At 38.9% G+C, this 15,081-nt stretch overlaps 1 protein-coding gene across 4 annotated transcripts in view; it reads right to left on the bottom strand.

Annotated features, from left to right (window-relative positions):
- Cnot2 (CCR4-NOT transcription complex subunit 2) overlaps positions 1-10,860 on the bottom strand; it is a 92,551-nt gene extending 81,691 nt beyond the window's left edge. For 2 of the 4 annotated variants that reach the window (XM_052165825.1, XM_052165828.1), the window contains exon 1: positions 10,743-10,826. In XM_052165825.1, the coding sequence (XP_052021785.1) occupies positions 10,743-10,747 (5 nt within the window). In that variant the 5' untranslated portion in view covers positions 10,748-10,826. Of the gene's footprint in view, positions 1-10,742 lie in introns of all 4 variants that reach the window. The other 2 variants (XM_052165829.1, XM_052165826.1) reach the window with 2 other exon arrangements.
- Between the last annotated feature and the right edge of the window lie 4,221 nt (positions 10,861-15,081).

Below are 15,081 nucleotides of genomic sequence, written 5' to 3'. Positions count from 1 at the left end.
CTCTGTGCCTTCTTCAGCATTGACCTCAGTTTATTTACAGCATGTGAAATTTTAAAAAAAAAAATCAATGCATAATAGTTACCAATTCATAATGAAGCAATGACACACCTCTGCCCACAACAAAGGAAAAAAAAAAGACCTCTAAACTTCTGAGACAGATAAATTACAAGATTTTCTTTAAAAGTAAACCACACAACTCCACATCAGCATTCTCCAAGAGAATATATAAGAACACTTTAAATTGTCAACTTGAAAGCTTGAAATTAGGAAATTTATTCTCTTCCTGAATCACTACAGGATTCAGGTAATGTGTACAAGATAAGCAAACAATTATCAGAAAAAATACAATTTTTTAAAATAGCATTTAAAGTTACCAGAAAAACAAAAATGCTTGTATATTGACTACATTTTTTATGTCTTGACACTTTAACATAAGAGATTATTTGCCCTAAGCTGGCATATACAATTAAAAATTAAACCTCATTAATATACTGTGAGTCTTAAACTATCCAAAGAATTAATTTCTAGTTAATATCCATGAATTAATCAGAAAGCTTGTTCACATTTTTTAGAAAAAAAAATGTATGCAATAATCTTTTCTTAAACTAAATAGGGTCCACATAAACAGATGATGTTTGGGCACACTGACAGTAATTAGTAAATCAAAATTATAAAAAGGTGAATCTTTCTTGACTAGGATTTACAGGTAAATTATACTAAGTTTTATAAATACTTATTATAAATTTTAGATGTGTTCACTTTTATATTCTCTTTCTAGGCAAAAAAAGACTGATTTGAGATTTCAGTTTCTGAAGTTTTAGTATTTCTTCTTACAACACTGTAAGATGAAACAATTAGAATCCTAATGAGCATGGAAAACTAGCTTCTCACCAAGATGGGAGTGGAAGCAGTGCCTTTTGTCTCAACTCACAACGGTCATTTTTCAGACCCTGGGATTCATCTTCCTACTTTGCTAGTACAGCTAACTATTTGGTACTATTTTGTTTTCCTTATATGGTATTTATTTTTAATACTCCCAAACACTCAGCACCCAAAAGAAGTCTTCAAGATTTAAGAATAAAAGCCAGTATAAATTATTCATATATATTACATATACATACAAGGAGTGTACACAGTAGTTTCAAACCATCTCGCTGAGAGGCTCAACGCTCTATTTGTAAATGATGGCTTTTGCAGAGTAGGGTAAGGAAAAAGCAAGCACAAGAAAATGTGTGGACCCTGATGAGGGACACAAATTCAGTTTCAAAAAAATATTAGAATAACCGAAGGAATAGTCAGGATGTGTATTCTTCAAAAAGGAAGGCTTGTGTTAAATAACAAATACAAAGTACCAGCACTTTAGCATGCAAAAACACACACTATCAAGTGGCTTACTAAGATGAATACTTCTAAATAGCTTTGCCTCTCTAATAATCTCTAAAATTTCTCTCTCCCAAAGTCCATCAGCTGGATGTTTAAATAAACAAAATTCTTGAATGGTAAAACTAAATGAGTAAAACAGCATCACAGAGTAACATGAGAGGTAACACAATCAGTTACTCACACAAGAAAACTAGTCTTAGTGTAACTTACTAGGGAATCATCATCACAAACAAAATTCCTAACAGGAAAAAAAAATTATGTCTAGAGCATAAAAGTAAAACTGTATTCTTCTTGTTTACTACTGAGGACTCAATACAGTTTAGTTACAATCTTAAGAAATTGTAGCTAGTTTTCATCTGTTTCAGAAGATTCTTCAATGTAACAAGTACTTCCCCCCAAAAAACAAACAAACAAAAACCAACAACAGACAAACACAGCACAGGAACTTTCAGCCCTTTCTTCAACTCTATGTGGTAACTAACTACAGTTGCTTATCTTCATTAGAAAAATTAGAAAATTTGGAGAGGTTAACTCACAATAGTTGAGTCAGAATAGTGACTAGTTTTAGAGATTTTTGAAAACTTAAAGTATTATGTTAAATAACATTCAAATTTTGTGCCCCCAAGCTTAAGTATGTTCTTTCTACTTATATAAAAAGTTTGAATTGTGTCTTTGCCTTATATGTATCACAGTAAGTTCTCAGAAAGATAAAAACTATCAAATTTAAAACTCCTTAACAAAACCTTTGCTAACAGCAGCACAAAATAGTTTATCCAACAGAGATAATACAATCCTTCAAGACTGACAAATAGACTATGGATTTTTAAAATTTAATCGTCAGATACAGAATCTAAAATTGCTTGAAACAGAGATTTAATCACTCCCACTGTTTAAGGGGGGGAGGAGCGGGGACCATTTGAGTCCAAAGCTGAGGTTAAAGATTTAAAAAAGAAAAAAAACTCTTACATGATGACTACATCATACCGCCAGCTAACCTATATGTGATCACAAAATTCCATTAAGAACTCCAGAGGATTTCCCTATCATTCTCCCCCATTTTATGAAAGCCAACTCACCCTTCAGAACCTAGGCAAACATCATGTCCCTGCAGCCAATTAATTACCAAGGCTGTTCTCTCCATCCTACAGTGTTTCTAAAGCATGCACCACAAAACCCATAAAGGCTGAGAAATTATTTAGTGCAAGCATAATGGTGTGGGCCCCACAAAAACAGTTGCCTTATTAAACAGGGGGGTCTTATTAAACATGAAACACCACTAAGTTCTAAGGAACACCTAATACCACAAAATTAAAACCCTAGATATAATAAATGTTTTCTTTGCGCTTAGGAGATGCAAATCAGGTCATTTTATATATGTCCTCCAGTATAATTTTCTCTAATACAGACTGATGCCATTTCTGTCAGCTCTAGACATTTTTTCAAGGCCTCTTCATGAAAACCACTGTCCACTCCTCACACGTCCTGCTAAAACGTGTCCTGCTAAATGACCTGTTAGCTTGTTACTCAAGCTAACAGAATCTACTCTTATATCTCTTACCACAGGATCATGTCTTGGGCACTCTTTCCTGGTGAGAATTCACCTCATTTATGCAAAAAGCATTACTGGTCATGAAATGTCTTGCTCTTGTCAAAGCACGGACAACCTGATCCCACGTGAAGACACTCTACTCCGTCTTCCTTGAGCATCTCTCACTAGGTTTTGGATTGTTTTCTCCTTTTATACTTTTGTTTAAATGATCCCACACAGCATAGGTCAGGTCCTCTCAACACTGCTTAATCTAAATTCATCAACACCAGTCAAACATTGTTCCCTACCCTCCTTTATTTTCAAAAGTTCTAGCATTCTGAAATAACTTATTTTTTCTTCTAATGCTAATCAGAACATTACTTAAAGGCAGATACTTATATATATCCTTAACACAAATATTTCCCTCTCTCTCCCTACCCCCCCAACATACTGAAAACATCTAGAATGCCAATCCAGAAAAAAATTTAGTTTGAAAATTTTCTATTAATCTTTTTAAAAAGTAAATTTACCTGGCTAGAGAGATGGCTCAGCAGTTGAGAGCACTCACTGACGGCTTTTCCAAGGGTCCTGAGTTCAGATCCCAGCAACCACAAGGTGGCTCACAACCATCCATAATGAGATCTGACGCCCTCTTCTGGGGTGTCTGAAGACAGCTACAGTGTACTCACATATAATAAATAAATCTTAAAAAAAAAAAAAAGGAAATCTACATCTACAGAAAAGGAAAAATCTTAACTCTTTCAAAACATAAAATTTTAGGATCAAAAGCAACCTGGGCAATTAAGTCCAATGGTTTTTCAACTATGCTCAAGACGAAGTGGTTCCACAAAACCCCTGAAACACTGTCACCATTCTTTACACATATGAAGACAGGACTCTGCGCACGCACACACACAGGAACACATGAAATTTCATACTGAGTATGAACACTTTGGAGGCTGTTCACTCAGAGGCAGAGTTAACCGACTTTGCTGTAGACCTTAGTTTTTGCCTGGCATGCCTAAGAATAAACCTCAAACTTCTAAGACAATACGGATCAAAATGGTTATAGCTTATAAGTTTCTCACCACACATGCTTACTTATACAAAAATCATAAAAACTACATCTTCAAAGCACTATTTTGTGAATACAAAATTACAGGCAAGCTCCAGGCCTATCTACCCAGTATATCATCTCTCAGAACTGCACACTAGGGAAATGTGTAAAATGTGTCATTGAAGATTCATTACTAGTGCCTAGTCTCATTTTAATATTATTATTTGTAAGTCTTCACTGCTTCTCAATACATGTTTATAATTTTTTAAAACATGAACAGCTGCTGAATATTGTCAGGCATTCAACCTAAAACAGAAATTTGCTTCCGCTCTCGAATTTCTTACCCTAAATTTACAAGATGACCATATGAAAACTAAACTGTCCACTTACATGTACATAACTTGATAGACCATACTTTCCTTAAAGTAATACTAAAAATAAAAGAAAAAAGATTTTGAGTCCAGACTGATGAAAAAGACCTTTCTATTTCCATATTTCTAATACTAGCCTTAATAACCTAACTGTTCTGCCTCTAAAAATGCCAAATGTTAAAATTTAAACGACTTTTAACAGCAAGGTGAAAACCACACAAAACTAAAATACTGTAAAAGTGCTTTGCAAACTGTTGTATTTAAAATATGAAATAGTAAAGCCAAACAAATCAGACCTTTTAAATGACAAGGTGAACTTGATACTAGTTTACTGATCCATGAAATGTAAATTAAAAAAAAAATCTAAAATCTATATGCAGGAGAATCAAAACTTAAAATGTAAAAAGATATAAAAGCTCTTTCCTGGCAGACATGACACAAAACCAAATGTTCCTTTCCCAAGCACGCTATTACATAATCAGTCATTACATTTTGTCCAGATGCTTATACACAATGGAGCTATATTTCTAAATGGTTTATCAGGATGTTTGGTGAGGAAAAAGGCAAGTCCATTCAATGCTACCCAAACTGCCTAAATATACAACAAAGCTTGCTTATCATTCCTTCTATTTATTGAATAGAAATTTACTTTTCTTTTCCCCTTTGAGACATGGTCTCAATTCTGGCTGGTCTGGAACTTGCTATGTAGACTAGACTGTTCTCAAACTTACAGAGATCTACCTGCCTCAAAGGTGTTTTTTATCACCACACCCAGCTAAGTGGAGACCTATTTTCACATTAATATCCTTCAATCTAACAAAAAAAAAAGGGGGGGGGAGCATACTGAGTACTAGATCAAACTCATATATATATATATATTATATATATATATATATATATATATATATATATATATAATACATATATACACACACATATCGAATTCATACATACACACACACATATATATATTCATATATATATACATATATATTCAAAGGAGATATATATCTTTAGTAACTCAAGTCTCTAGAAGATACTAAGCAAGAGAAGGACTTCTATTTTCCACTAAATGCCTAAGAGTAAGCCTGGAGCTTGCAAAACAATATAGACCAGAACAGTCATAGCTTATTTAATTTCTCACCAGACATGCATACTCAGGAGCTTGCAAAACAATATAGACCAGAACAGTCATAGCTTATTTAATTTCTCACCAGACATGCATACTCATACACAAATCATAAAAACTACATTCTCAAAGCACTACTTTGTGAATACAAAATTAAGGCAGCGCTCAGAGCCTATCTACCCAGCATATCATCTCTCAGAACTGCCATAAAAATCATTTATCCTGTTTTTGTTTTCTGTATCTCTAAAATGGAACCCCAAAAAAGCTAGCTCGCAGCTTTAAGGGGTTCTCATTCAGACCCTGGAAGACTAAATTAGTTCTCAAAATGTTAGCCTCTCAACAGGATGTGGTGGTACATACCTGTAATCCCAAAGCTAGTTACAGGACAACCAGGGTTACATAGTGAGACCTTGTATCAAAAATGCAAAACAAATACATCATTTGTTAACATTTCTAACATCCAATTATAAGAAAATTCTAGTGAGATGTTGTTTGGTCAAGAGAACAATTCTAGCTGAAATGTGCCAGATATATTTTAAAAAACAGATTTAAAGATGTATTAAAGCATCTCACCTAACTTCCTAAGAACTATAATATTCAAGATAGATGTATATTATACAATCAACGTAGCTCAGAAATAGAACACCTTCCCAGTACCTGCCAAGGTCCTGAGTTTAATTCTCAGCATATTAAAAACAAAAACAAACAAACAAACAAACAAAAACCCATCGACTAGAGAATTACACCTCTGTAGTTAGAAGAAAAATAAACAGAAAGAATCTAATACCAAACATCTTAAACGTAGTAGGTCTAGGCTAAGTATTGAAAAGACAATTACCTTGTAAGTACTGCAAGCTGCCTGCCACTAATGCCTGTGGCCATGCAAAGTACAGCTAGAAAGATCCAAATTCCTCGTTCAAAAGCAAAACAATGTTATTACTGCATTACTAATAGTCTTCTCCAGGATTCACACAGATGCTACAGACAGGTCTCAAAGCTAGTTACCTATTTTCCAAAAGGTAAAGCAGTATATTAAGAATAAAAAAAGTAAAACTCAAAAAGAGATTTAAGAAACAACTAAGCCAGCCCGTTTTGCTTGAAGCCTATTTCTAGAGAATCTAACTACCATACATTACAGAGAGTATGTAAAGTAACCAAGACAAGAGTCCTGTCCTGCTTATGCTCAGACCTGTAGAAGTCATGGTGGAGAGAGATGACATGTAAATGAAGATCCACGGTGACATACTCAGTAAGGATCAGGCAGAGGATTGGGGAGTCAGGAAAGATTTCATGAAGGAAACTGTCATGGTCCAGTTCTGCCTAAGTTTACCAAGTAACAGAGAAGTGACACTTACCAGCAAGCGCCACACATAAACAGGCTTATGAATGAAAAGACAAACTTCCAGAGTTAAGGAGCAACTGAGTTCAAAAGAGCTAATTCAGTCTAAATGGACTCAGACCCTGAGTTCGATCATATATAAAAACGGGTCTAGCAAAGGAAAACACGTTTTTCTACACAATTCAGTTTTTTTCATTATCATGTTGTATAAGCCATGCACCCATTCCAAAGGTCAGACAAAGTGGACCATTTTATCACTTCATAATGTAGCATTCATCCCTGAAGCTATATACCAAGTATCTGCAGCTTCATTTCAAGAAAAAAAAAAAAAAACTGTCAGAAAACATAGGGAGAATTCTATTTCTAGAACATCCTTGATGATATTGATGGATAAGCTATATCAGCATAATTTGCCCTAAGAATTGAAAATTTTTAAGTCGATGAGAACAGCACACAGAATAATTACAGAAACAAACAAAAAAAATAGTAATACTACTTAGAGTTCAATAAACTGATGCAAGGTATAAAGGTATTAAAATAATTTTTAGAACCTTAAACCCAAATGTTCCTTATACTTCCTTAAATGTAAATTTCTACAACAGATGCCAACTTGAGCACAGCTTTTTCCCATATTGAAAATGTTACAATGAAATACAATTCCTTCAAATATCAAAGGTAGAAATCATTCTTGGTCAGGACGAACAGTCACCTGAACCAAGAACTACTTCTATCATAGCACTAAATCTTTTGATCCATCACTATATGCAAATCCACTCAAATTACAGTACAACTCTGATTAATTCTGCCTCTAAAACTGCCCAACCTCTGGTTCCTTGACTTACTGTGTTTTCTGTTACAAAATCCACTAGAAGGGCTAGAGGGATGGCAAAGCAGTTAAGAGCACTGACTGCTCTTCCAGGGGACCTGGGTTCAGCTCCTAGCCTCCATGTCAGGCAAGGCAGCCCATAACTCCAGCTTCAGAGCCTTTGAACCCTCAGAAGACACTTGCACTCACATACACATTATGCACATGTGAGCACACACCTGGACATCATTTTACACATAATTCTTAAAAATACCTCTACAGTTCAGGTAATAAAATCTCTTCCTAAAACTATCACCATTCACCTAAGTTTTCCCTCCAATGTCTGCTCAAACAAACATACCAGGACTGACAGCCTGCTTTTAAATGTGTGGTATCAAATGAACTCTATAGTAGATTTTTAAATTTTGTATTATATGTGGCTATTTATTTGTGTGGATTCCAACAGAAAATAATTTAGGAGAGTTGATTCTCTTGTTCTGCCATATGGGTCTTCTCAGATCAAACTTCTTCGGTCATCAGACGTGGTGACAAATGCCTTTATCCAGTCAGCTACGTCATTCACTTGAGTTAAAATTTTAATCAAAAGATACTACTACTTAATATCACACTTCGAAAGACCACAAAATTGTATAGTTATTTTTGCAGGTATCTACTCATACTCTATTTACATATAAAATCAAACTCTCTTACCAAGCACATTTGCCCATTAAAAAAAAAAAAAAAACTATACTATCCCGTGGAGTGTAAAAAAAAATTTATAATGATCCACTAAAGTTTAAGTTTTGCTAATATTAGCACCTACTTAAGAAACAAGCTTAACAGAGTTAGTAGTATTTCTAACTTACCAGCAGTATAAAATATTTATTTTTGAAGTTTTTTTTGGAAGTTTTAAATAAACCTAAGGCATCTGAAAAACCAAAAAGCACCCACATTTATATAGGGAAATTAAAGGTAATTATTATTTTAGGGAGCATATTATTTGGAGTTTGATTTCATTTTCAAATCAAATAGTTCTCAGATGCCTAGGATAAAAACCACTCACAGACATCAATCTGCTTCTTTTTCCACCACACAAATTTGTTTTTAATCACTTTAGAAACAAAATTTCCAAAGGCTGTATTTACTGATATGTTAATGTGCAGATGACTCTAGCCTCTAGCATCTGGTAAGGTTACAGGTATCTAGACTGTATCTTAGAATCCAAGTGCTCTGCCAACACATACACTACCTTAACTTCTGTGTATTAATAAAGCATTAATAGGAATGCAAAAAGAAAAGTCAAATGCATGGTCTAGAGTTAAAAACAACGTACAAAAAAGTCACTACTTAAAAAAATAAAAAGGTTCCACTTTAAAATTAAGGATCTTGCAAAGCCAGCAAAAATGAAAAGTGGAAGAAATTGTCTGTGCATTTTGAACTTTTCCCTTAGCTTTAAGATAACAACAGACTAGATAGGAGAGCACAAGGATCCTTATTAATGATCTTGGACCATTAAGAAAACATATCAAAGACACAAAACCTGAACACAGACAAATATTTGAAAGCAGTCATTTCAGTGTACTAGATTTTTAAGCAACACTTCCAACTTGGAATAAAATTACCTTACAAAAATACAAGGGTGACTTTTGGGAAGGACCTGTTGTTGAATATACCAAGCATTCCCAAACATAAACTATTGTGAAAGTTTACATTTCTATCCCACTCTCTCCATATAAATTACCCCCACTTATTTGTTTGGAAACGGAAATCTATAGGAACACGATTCCATCTCCCTAATAATAGGAAATATATTCAGTTTTGAACATTAACTGTCTCCCTTGTGAACAGATTTGGTTAACTCAGTATCACACTTTCTACCATTTGCCAAGAATCTAAGGATCATATTGCTGTATTAGGACCTGTCCGGATGATTAAAGAGAAATCTTTGACTAAGGATTTAATGAAAATGAAGCAAACCAGTCTTAACACTTGTCTTGTCTTTCCAGATGTTGAAAAGTGAAGATGTCCTCTAAGATTTTCAAGAAAGTGGTACCCATGTGTAAGGTTTTTTTTTTTTTTTTTGGTTTTGGAGGTAATAATGTACTAATGGGGTCTAAAGTAAATGCAAATAACAAAACCTCAGAAATAATATTACAAAAAGAAAATTACAATTTAGAGTTCCGTAAGGGCCTACACATAACAAGAATTATAAGCTTTCTCCTGAGCAAACAGTACCTCTATTAAGAACTACCGGGTTTCTTTTAACCCAACTTATTTCTTGTATGAAACTTTTAAAGTGAAGACCTAAAACAGCAAAAGGTAGAGAGGGCCCGGCGGAAGTAGAAACCAGGGCTTGCAACTTCACAGAGTGTCTCGGGTTCCTCCTCCGCCGCCCCAGGACCATCCGAACTCAGTCTACACCACTAGAGAAGCTTCCCTCTCCGGATACGGTGGCAGAACCAGCATCTTAGCTGCTCTCTTCCCTCCACCTTGCAAGGCCCTTCGGTAGCTCAGGGCCTGGAGGCTCCTGAGGCCCGTTAGCCAGTGCGATGTCCCCATCTTACACAAACAAAAACACACAAGTGGCGGAGGATGCGCGTGTATGGTCAGAAATGTAAAGATTCAAGGACCAGCAGCTGCTGGGAACGTGGCAGAGCCGTCTAAAGCGGCCGGGGCTCCTCGGATGCTGCCGCTGCCGCCTTCTCTCCTACCCCAGGAAGCAGCAGCACGGCGGCAGTGGCTGCTCCGCGCCGGCGGGAGCCGGGGAAGCGGAGTACGGGGAAAGCCCCGCCACGGGCAGCCGGGACCGGGCCTAAGCTCCGGAGCTGCTGCTGCTGCTGCGGCGGCGGCGGCGGCCCGAGCACGGCGACGCTTTACGTCTTGTCCACCCCGCCACACACCCCCTCCCTCCTCCAGCGCCGCCACCCCCCTCCCCGCCCGCTCCGCTCTCCCTCTCTCGATTGGAGCCGAGACAAAAGCAACGGGAAGCGGCGGGCCGGGACGCTACCCGCGGACCCCGGGCGCGACCGGACCAGCCCCGAGGCATTCCCCCGCCTTGAGGGGGCCCTCAATCCGCCTCCCCCGCCGCGCGCCCCGCTGCCAGACTTCCGAAAATTTGCCAAAAACTCACCGCATGAATTTTCTTGTCCCGCGGATCCAAGATGGCGACGTATCCACCGCGGAGGCTGCTGGGAGCAAGACCTTTACCCTCTGACCCCCGCCGTGACCCCCGTCGCTCCGACTTCGCTCTAAGGCGGCGGCAGAAGGTGGCGAGCGATGCTCGCCGAATGGACAGAATGCTTCCCGCACTCCGGCCGACGGTGAGAAGCGCGGCGCTCCCCTGGAGCCTTCCCGGGCTTCCGCCCTGCGTCCCGCCGCCTCCCGCGGAGGTGCGGCGCTGCCTTGTGGCGGTTACGGAGAGTGGGGCCTCCGCGGCCTCCTCGCCGGGCTTCCAAAGCCAGACCACCACGCCGGGAGCCGCGGCCTGGGGTCCGAGCGCGGCCTCGGGGGCGGGGGCGGAGAAAAGCTGAGGCGGCGTGGGTCCGCCCACCTGGGGACGCGCAGCGTGTTTGTGTTTGTGTTTTCGTCCGACTGCCCGCCCCCGAGCACCTCCTGCAGTCTGTCCCCGGGGCTACTACCTGGCGGCGCGGTGACTGCGGTGCTCAGGTCCTCCCGCCGTCCCGCAGCCTGCGCTACCTGCGTGCGCACCCCCAAACACCCGCCGCAGGCCGCCGGCACCCCCTGAGCAGTGAGTTCCCCTCCGCCGAAGCCTGGGTGTCCGATCGCCGCCCCCACCCCCTCTTCCTTTTCAGGATTTTTTTTTCCTTCGATCTAAACCTGGTGAGAGGAAGTTAGGGGGAGAAGCATGTTTTTAAAGCACTACCGGGACTACTTAATCTAACTGGACGATGTTTATGGCGCTTTATTTAGTTCCCGCCCGGCGCGCCCTTTGTAAACCTTAGTGACAGTGACTAGCTCATCCACTAGACCTTTTAAAAATACGGTGGCTGTGGTTGGGAACTTCAGGGCTTTGCTCCAAACCAGTACCGTCCCTGAAAGTGAAATTAGCTTTCATGGTTGTAATATTTACTTCACTCCTTTGAAAAATCCATAAACTTCATGTTTTACGGTTACTCTGTAGGTTTGAAGTTACTAGTTTCTTAACGTATTGCTATTCCTGTTTGAGTAGTAGAACTTAGTAAAATAGATTACTACTCATTTGAAGTAAATAAAATCTCTGCTGTTTGATTACCTCCTTCCAGTCCCCCCTCCCTCCCATCAATCAATATGTATCTCTTCGGTTTTTCATAGAAAGCTAGAGGCAAGAAGATAAAAGGACCTTTGTCTTGGTTTTGAAAGTATTTTGACATATCTGCAGATAAGTAAATTTGTTTAAATGACAACAGGAACGGTGTAGCCAGTTGAGAAAGGGTTTATTTTGCTAGGTTGTACATTTCATTAAATACTCCATTTCACCATTTTGTGTTTTGTTGTTTTTTTTACTTCAGGAAAACTTAAGAAGGAACCACACATTCCTCTATGGCCCCTCCCCCAACAGTGCCTTCCAGTCTCTTCTGCTTTCTCTTCCTCTCCAGCTAACTTCTGCTGCCATAGGTAGCGTGTTCAAAGACTGGATATACCACCTCTCGTATGCAGTTCATGTGTCTGAGTGCATGTAATACAGAGCACCATAATCTACCTACTAATTATTTGGAGCCATTAATGTGTATGTAGTAGCATTATCACATTAAGTAACATTAAATATTCTAATTCATTACTCTTTCTAACCTATATTAACTTTAAAACACATTTTTGTCAAAATTTTTAAAATTGCTTTCACTGGGGAAGGTCTTGAGTTTTACTAGGTGAGATAACATTTTCTAAATTAATGTGTGGAACAGGGATGCTAGGAAAAACTTGGATTTGCTAAGGGCTTGTACTGATGGCTCAACATCATGATGTATATGCACTCAGTAAAAATCTTAAATCGTCCTACTGCATCAAAAACTTCTTTTCGGGGCATAATTTCACCGGTCATTATATCTAGCACATGGGAAGCAGAGACAGGTCAATCTCTGAGTCAGCCTGGTCTGCATAGCTAGTTGCAGGGAAGGCTATATATATATAGTGAGACCTTGCCAAAACAGAACGACTTCATCTTCAAAGCCAGACATGGTTACATTTGTTGTAATCCTATTACTGAGGCATGAGAGTCAAAATTTGAGGCTAGCCTGGACAACATATTCATAAGATCTGTCTCAAATGAAACAACTTCATAACAATTGTTAATAATTATCATATTTAACCAGTTTGCTTTTTAAATATTTTTGGTATCGAACAGGTTTAATAATTTTGTTACTTTTGCTTGAAAAATAATTCATACTGGTGAGTATATTTATGTGTTTTTGAAATGCGTTAAAATTTTTGTACACCTCACAGAAAACTTTCTCAATTGAACTGAGGGGGAAATGCTTTATTAAGGAAAAAAATTAGTTTGTATATATTTGCAGAAGGAAAGGCCTCCTTTAAAAAACAAACAGAAAAATGTGGATATAATCCTAGCTAGCATGTTTGCCATGACAAGGAATAAAAAGGACAAGCATCTCAAATTCAACTTCCTGAAAAAGAATGGTTAACTTCTCCCTCATCCCTGAGTTCCATCAATAGTAACCCTGTGTACAGACGTAGGCAGAGGTAGAAAGCCACTGTAACTTCGATCTTAATCCATCTTACCACTCTGGCCCTCTGAGCTACCCTCTTCCCTCTCTAGAATGTAGTAATACCTACACTGAATGTCCCCCAAAACTCTGTCAACTGTTCCTGTGTCCAGCCAGAAGCGTCATTTCAGTGTTTTTATTCAGGTCTGTTCCTTGGTGTGTTAAAACCCTAGCTCCCACGTGTATGCAATCAACCCAAATGGCTGGTCAAGCTCCGCCTTTTCCTGTTCTGTTTTCTTCCTTCTTGCCTCCTTTCTGTCATGTTCCACATGCTTTACACAGTCTGTAGAACAGACTGTTAGTGGCCCCCCAAAATTCCTCTCTTTCAGAGTAGTAAATGTGGGCACATGGCTACCTGAAGTAAAGACTTTCTAGCCTACTTCAAAGCCACGTTGACAGCACTGCTGGGCCAGCTCTGTCTCTCTCCTTATCATGCCGTACTCTTCCAGAACAACCCGTAGAGTAAAACCAAGTGTCTCAGCCCTCTGCTCCTCTGTGGTGTGCTCTGCCTGCTACTTTAACATATACATATAGGAATTGGTACACCCTTAAACTGGTAGTAAATGAGACCCTTCTGGACTTTGTGGTTCAGAACATGGTATCTGCAATACGTTCCTTTCAAGTTTTGATAGGAGGGAAAAATTGGTTGTTTTATTATTATTATTAACCAAACCCACTATTTAGAGTTAGACATTGAGCCACATGCCTCTAATCCCAACACTTAGGAAGCTGAATCAAAGGTATCACCACGTATTTGAGGGTAACCTAGACTATGGAAGAAAGGGTCATCCTGGGTTACATTGTCTCTGGCAGTCCTTCCTTGGCCACCCTTCCTCAGATAGCTCCCTTCATGTTTGTCCTTTGATATTCTATAGGAGTAGTTGCAAAATGTGTGAGATCAAGCTAGGAAAAAATAGTGCTAAGCCAATGAGATATCTGGAATTTCCAGACGCTGGTAATGAAAACAGATTCCTCCATTTGCAGGAAACCTGTAAGGTTACTGCAGAAAGGAAAGGGGGTAAAAATAAATGACACAGCATACTATAGCAGATCAAATCCCAACACTGGTATGCTTAGAACAGAAATTGTCACTGAGGCTAATTGATTTTAGAAATTACTGAACTTGAGTTGTTGAGCTCAGAGTGTCCCATACGAAAGGTTGACAGTAGGCCCAGTTCAGTCTGAGTCTTTAGATCTAGTTAACACATTACAGTAGTGCTGATGACAGTTCGGAGAACACAGCTTCTGACTGCTGAGAGCATAAACTGGCAGCCCATTTCTAGAGTGCACTGCTAAAGTCTTGAGCCCTTGATCCATTCCTCTTCCAAAAGTGTGTTGGAAGGGAATAAGGAAGTGTCTAACAACAATTGCTTGAGGATGTTTTCCATTGTTGACTAGACTAAGCAACATCCATATAAGGAACAGTACTCGGCCATTAAAAACCATGTTGACCCTGTCCTCTTGGCTCATAAATGGTTATTTGTTTCCAGTGTCTACACATGGTTTTACCTCTGCTTACCTCTGCTAACGCTTACAAAGACACCAGGTGCTTGGGATTATAATTCACCCATGTGACCTCACTTGACCTTAATTACATCTTTACAAACTGATTTCCAATACAGTCGCTTTCTGAGGTAATGGAGATTAGAATGCTGGGGGGATGGGGAGGTAGGGGGGAGGGGAGGACAAGGTTTGGCCCATAATAGGAGGGCAGGAAAGGCCATGAGCCAGTGACCAGAGTCAGAGAAACTA

Source organism: Apodemus sylvaticus, chromosome 20 (assembly GCF_947179515.1).
Source record: "Apodemus sylvaticus chromosome 20, mApoSyl1.1, whole genome shotgun sequence".
Lineage (NCBI taxonomy): Eukaryota > Metazoa > Chordata > Mammalia > Rodentia > Muridae > Apodemus > Apodemus sylvaticus.
The sequence above is the reverse complement of the archived record's forward strand: the minus strand, read 5'-3'. Positions and strand labels throughout refer to the sequence as shown.